The sequence below is a fragment of the Merops nubicus genome, unplaced genomic scaffold (genome assembly GCF_000691845.1).
Source record: "Merops nubicus isolate BGI_N331 unplaced genomic scaffold, ASM69184v1 scaffold14087, whole genome shotgun sequence".
NCBI lineage: Eukaryota > Metazoa > Chordata > Aves > Coraciiformes > Meropidae > Merops > Merops nubicus.
This window is the reverse complement of record NW_008621075.1, coordinates 47,703-54,019: the sequence shown is the minus strand read 5'-3', so window position 1 is coordinate 54,019 and position 6,317 is coordinate 47,703. Positions and strand designations below refer to the sequence as shown.

Sequence of the window (6,317 nt, the reverse complement as noted above, 5' to 3'; positions counted from 1 at the left end):
TGTCTGGTTCATGCACACTTGCATTTTGGCTTTTTGTTATTCGTGTTTCCAGTCTGCATGGCATTGCTACATAGTACACTCAGTTTCCTAGCAACAGAAAAGAATGGTCAGAATGCCTGACAGGAAATTCCAAGGTGTGGGTGACAGGCCTAAGACAACTCTAAAAAAAATTGTTTCAGCATAGAAGCATCAGTGGGGAAAAACTAAGGTAGTAAAATGGGATAACTTGGGTGCTTTATACTTAAAAAGCACCTTATTTTAGGTGATAGCATTAAAAATTCTTTGCATATAGGAAATTACCCACATATGTAGCAGGACTAATAAGCTTGTAAGTAATAAGGCTGTCTGATTACCTGAAGTTAAGTCAAACACGTAACTTGAATCTTTACAGAAGGTGTTTAATTCCTTTTAAGGCAAGTTTTAAAGAAAAAAAGTTGTGACAGTTTCCAGAGACAAATTTAAATGTAAAACTCCAGTACAGAAGGTTTGTTCACCCCCATGCCTCTGCATTGGCTTTTTGCACCTTTTGGTGAATTCTTCAGTCAGAGTTCCTCAGTAGCATGTCAGTTAAGAACAGCTGCTTTCAGCACTTCTTTCTGGTTTTAGGTATAGTTCAGGTGCTCTAGATCTGTGCTAATCTAATACTAACAGCATCTGTCTGATTCCAAAAGTTCTTGTTATGTATGCTACCAAGCAATCATCTACATTAGACATAGGATCCCTCTATTAGTAGAACTTCATTCAACGAAAGAATTACTTAGTGCTTTTCAGTTGTACCAAGATGTAATATGCAGCTGTCACTCTGGGTTTGGTTTATTCCAAGAGGAAGATGCTGCTCTAGTGTAAACTACTTAGTGCTGTTGATCATAACTGATGGCAAATGTTAACCAGATTAGCAGTAGGCTTTTAACTTGAGGAAAAACCATTTTTTCCATGGCAGTTTATTTAAGTACCCAAAAATGAAATTTTAAAAAAAAAAAAAAATTAACACATTTGATTGACCTAAGTGTACTTAGTGTGAAAAAATCTTTGTTCTAGGAAATATTTTTCATTTAAAGTAGACATGCTCTTTCATAGCAAGATCTCACTTTGTCATACTGTCATTGTTATAATACTGATTATAATGAACTTTCATAAGAAGTGTCAATGTTAATAGCAACTGGTATTATATAACTGAAACAGTCTCCTTTCTGTTTCTGTTTCTTCAAAGTAATTTAATCTAGCTAAGAAGTCAAAAAAGGCTGTAAATTACTCTGGAGAAGAATGTAGTATTGGTAAATTTCTGAATGTAGTTCTTTCAGATAAAGCTTTAAACCCTCTTACACCTGAATTTGACATGGGGATTTACAGCAAAGTGTTTCTCTAGAAAAACTAAATTATGATGATTTGTTGTGCCTGTGGTCTGTAAAGTGCATTACTCAAACTGGAACAATAGAGATTCTTGTTGATACCAAAAGGTATAAAGACGGATAGTGAACAAATATAGTCTTGAAAATGTCAACCACTCATTTTTCATATTAACCTTTTTCTCAGCTCCCAAAGGAACTGTCTTCTGAAGCATTTGATAAGACGATTTTAAGAGCACTAAATCAGGGTTTTCAGAAGAGGGAAGAACGAAGGCATGCTGATCTTGAGCCCGTAATCAGGTAAATATTTTTGCAATTAACTTAAAATGCATTACCTGAAAAGGGTTGAAGTCAAAGGAGATGACATTTAGGGACAGTGGAAATTCTGCTGCCTAAACACAATTTGTGAAGAAAATGGGAAGGATGTGATGAAAGAAATACTCTTTACTGTTTTGTTTGTTTGTTTTTTCAAATTGAGACTCTTATTAAATTTTAATGGTTTATTTCTTTAGAAGGAGTTGTACAATATTTGTGCTGGGCAGCATTATATAACAATGACTTTTGCGAGGGTTGTACTGCCATTATACAAGGGTGTACTTCGAAATAATAGAAACATAACTCAGTGTGCATATGGTCTAATTTTATTACAGGATAGACTGAGAGAAAGAATAAACAGTAATAGTGAAGCATGTATATGCAAATAAATACAGCTCACACATTTGTAAGAAAATGGCCTATGCCTCATAACCTAGTATTTAGTGATAAGAGTGCTTGCTGGGCTGTGGGACATGGTGAAATCCTGTAACTCAGGACAGCAATATGAATTTGTGTGCCTCACTGTTCTGTTTCTGTGCTACAGATAGCTTATGTTTCTTCTTTTATGTCAGGATTCTTCAGTCTGTTCAGAACAACTTAAATGATTCATTAGGTCAGGTAGTGTCTATTGAGTTAGGGAACTATTGAATCAGGCACTGCTTTTCAAGCTCCTGCTTAGAATGTGTTGTGGGTCTAAGCATAGCAGACTTCTGGGGTTTGACTCAGTAGCTTAACTAAAGAAGGTAATGGAGCCACTTTGTGCCTCAACCTTCCCCTTCCCGATTTTCTTTTATTTTGACCTGTAATGTGGTTTGTTTGTCTCTATTTGTTTGGTTGTCAAGCCAAAAACTAAATCTGTGTGAACAATTTTGGCTAATAAATGTTGTGGGTTTAGATGAACAAACTTAGTTAACCAGAGGTTGATGCAGGAGACTGTATTGTAATACAGAAAGGTTGTGAAGCCTCACTGCACAGTAATTGCAAAAAGAGGATGACCTTTGAACTTATTCAACCATGTTATGGAACCATAATTAAAATTTGCAAGTTATGTTGTGACCATACTGCAATGTTGTGTGAATAACTTTGTATAAAAATAGCATTAACTATATGCTAATTCTGTTTTCTTACAATGTCAGCTTAGCATAAATATATACTCATCTGGAGGTCTTAAGCATATGCCCAGTTACCAAAATTGCTCTTCTCTGCCCCTCCACCAAAAAAATAGAATGGGGTAGTGCTTCCTGGCAAGCAATAGCTGAAAGCTTGGTGTGGGATGTAAAAATCGTTCATTCTTGGCCTGCTTTCCTATCTGAAGCTAATAGAATTTGTCATTGACCTCTTGGAACAGACTTAGACCAGTGCAGAGAAATATTGAGAATCCTACCCTTTGCTCTTGGTGATAATTATGAAACTCAAATACTGACATTATAGGTGAATTGAACTTTGTTTTTAACCAAATAAGTGTATTTAAGGAAAGAGATGCATTGTTTTAGGAAATTTCATGTGTTCTCAGTTAAAAAAAAAAAAATAAAATAAAATACAAGGTCCAGTGCTTTTTGACTGACTCCAAACTGACAAAAAGTTGGCTAAAATGTTTGAATTGGTATGGCTCAAAAACATATATCTTACAAATTTTTTTAAAAAAAATCATTATGCCAATTCCTTGTATTGGCTGTACTCTGACCTTACCCTAGCACTGAACAACAAAGCTCGAAAGTTTGGTTTGTTTGTTGCTTGTGCTGAACAGGCAATTCGAAGTGTTTGGACTTCTTAAGAACTGCCTACTATTCTCTTAAATGGTATTGCAGTAATTTTTTTGTATTCTGCCCATGTAATATTACTTACTGGTTAACAAACTCTCACTTAAATTTCAGGCAGCTATTTTCAAATACATCGCAAGCTTTTCTGCAGAATCAGAGAGTATACAACTTCTTCCAATCAATTTCATCAGAATCTTTGCACACTCACAGTAAGAAATATCCTGATACTGTTTTATATAACAAGAAGTCTATAAAAAGCTCTTCTTCCTGTTGTGCCTAATTAGTTTTAGAATGATGTGTGCACGTTGCATTGTATCCCCCTGGTCGTGTTTGAAACTCCCTGACTCCCCGAAAATGCTTCTGTCAGTGGGCACGTGCGAGCTTGTGTTCTTTTCTTTTATTTCTTCTCCTCTGTACCATCAGGCTATTAAAATAGGTAAATATAAATTGAGCATGTGCAACAGTTTGGGACTTTTTTTGCTTTTAAGAAATCTTTAATTTTGGAACAAAAAGCTCAAGCTGGGCAAAAAATCAGATCTGCCTTTTTTTTTTTTTTTTTTTTGGTAGATGAAGTGTTTGTCTTGATTTTAAAGTAAGATTTGTTGTGGGTGCTTAGTACATAAATGATAGGATGGCCCTTGTTTCAGAACATATGGGATCTTGTTCAGAGTATTTGCATTGCAGCAATTTCCTTGGTAGACCTCTTACCTACTTGTGCAGTATAAATTGTGCAACCTGAGCTGAGCTTCTCTGTATGGATGCCTTAGGATGTGATCTTTGTTTCTGTTGCATCTTTTTTTCTTTTAATGCACATTATGCATCGTGACAGTTAAGGCACTGACTGTGAGGCTGTTGCCTCAGAAGTTTTAGAAGGTCTTAGTAAGGAATTAAATAAGTTGGAGTCTTCAAACTGACTGCTCGTATGTGCTTGGAAGAAAAGAGGAGTGATGACTGACTTTAAGCTGAAATTACATGCGTGATCTGTGACAAATGTATTCTTACCATGGTGTGGTAGAGGCATTGTTATTAGGGTAGAAGCTGTAGATAACTTTGACAGTTTTGTTTTGTTTTGTTTTGTTTTTTAGTAACACTTTGGTCATTCTTACATGTTAACCTAATGAGGTCCAGCATGATTGTGAAACTGGCTGGAATTCAGTGTTGTGAAAATTCTGACAACACTGTTGTACTGAAGGAGTTTTCAAAGTCCAGAAAGATTCGTGTTAATGATAGACACATTGCACAGGGTATGCATATTTTAGTCTGTAGACTAAATCTAAGTGGGAAAGATTTGCAAATGCGTTGTTGTGCATGATTATAATTTGAAACTGACTGAAAAAAACCCAGTGCCAGGTTCCATCAGGATAGACTTGACTGGGTTAGTGCAAAGTGGAAATGATCTGCAGGGAAGGTAAATCAGAAGGGTAAAACGGACAAATGTCAATTCTGCAGGAAGTCTTACAAATGGGAGATAATTTTTATAATAATAAATAATTTGGTACTTGAAAGTTCAGGAGGATTTGTGAGATCTAGAATGCATGACAGATAGGATGAGAAACTTCATTGTTTAGCAGAGAGGCGGTAAAATTCCAATGGAACATGACTTAAGTCTTCAAATGGTGCAGAGTCATAATGTAAAGATTATATGTTCTCTCTGATGAGTAAGATGGAAAGCACTGGCCTTAACTTGCTATGAGGACGCTTAGGACCAGGGACAGGCAAGAATCTGGTGGCTGCCAGGCAAGTTCAAAGCAGTGATGCAGGTTTGAGATCAGGGTTAAGAACAGGATCAGTGAGGTTCATGGTCAGGCACAGGATGGCTGTAGTGCACTCCAGGCGAGGGCCTGAGCTCAGGTGTGGCTCTCAAAAGGATGGAGACTGTGGATGAGGCCTCTGCCAGTGCCTTTCCCAGCAGTCTTACTCAACATTACAGAAGTGCACTGCATCAGATTGGATCGTGAGCGCAGGCACATGAAGCCCTTGGGAAGGGCAAGGGGAGAGTTTGCAAAGCCCATTGGTGTGGTTCAGGGCCCTGACATTGAGTTAGATATTAGGACAGAGTTTAGTAAAGACAAATAGCATGATAAGTTTAAGTATAGTTGTTCTTCTTTTAATAAGGGAGTGTGGATGACTTGCGGGATTAGCTCACAATCACATGTCCTGTGGTGCAGGCTGACAGAACCTGCACTAAGTCAGAAGTGCTTACCCGGCTCATGGCCAAAATCACTACAGTTAAGCAGCTTATGAGGGTTTTTTATTGGGAGCCTCTGTATTATTCTAGTTTCTTGTTTGGGATTCCTGGCATCCTGCTAATGCTTGCAATTGCAAGTTAGCATGTTGTGGTGCCATGTTTTGAATGTGGTGACTCTGTTGGAGGAGGAGGAGGAAGCATATCTTTAAGAAATCTCATAATATCAGATCAGATGTGCAGAATTAATTGGCAGACAAAGCAAGTGTGGCTTACATTGGTCTTCAGTTATTATTTAGAGTTGGGGATAAAAATATCTCTTCATGGAAATACAAAAACATTCACTTTCTGAAGGATATGGTTTCAGTAAAAACTATGTGGAAATGAATTCTGTATTCAGTGAAGGGTCTTTATACCCTAAATAATAGTTGGGATCTCACACTGAATAATACGTACAGGAAGTGTAATTATGCTGCCATGGTTCCATTCAGGAGGAAATCAGTTGGCTCCCTCTTGGGTCATAACATCAGTTATTTTAGACACTTTTTCAGGTTGGACTAGACTTGTGATTCCAGCAGACTTTATTATAGCATGCTGTCTGGAGACTTAGTTTCTTCCACACAGACAATATTCAGAAGGATCTTCTTATCAGTGTTTCAAGCTCCTAAGCAACAGCTTTGAAGTGCTTTTAACCTGCAGTAATTTGGAACT

At 37.1% G+C, this 6,317-nt stretch overlaps 1 protein-coding gene across 1 annotated transcript in view; it reads left to right on the top strand.

The window, feature by feature from the left end:
* Positions 1-6,317, top strand: part of ZCCHC2 (zinc finger, CCHC domain containing 2) — a gene marked incomplete at its 5' end in the record, with an annotated part of 20,473 nt that overhangs the window by 1,571 nt on the left and 12,585 nt on the right. The window contains 2 exons of the mRNA XM_008944338.1: positions 1,534-1,646; positions 3,536-3,630. Of these exons, the coding sequence (XP_008942586.1) occupies positions 1,534-1,646; positions 3,536-3,630 (208 nt within the window). The remainder of the gene's footprint in view (positions 1-1,533; positions 1,647-3,535; positions 3,631-6,317) is intronic.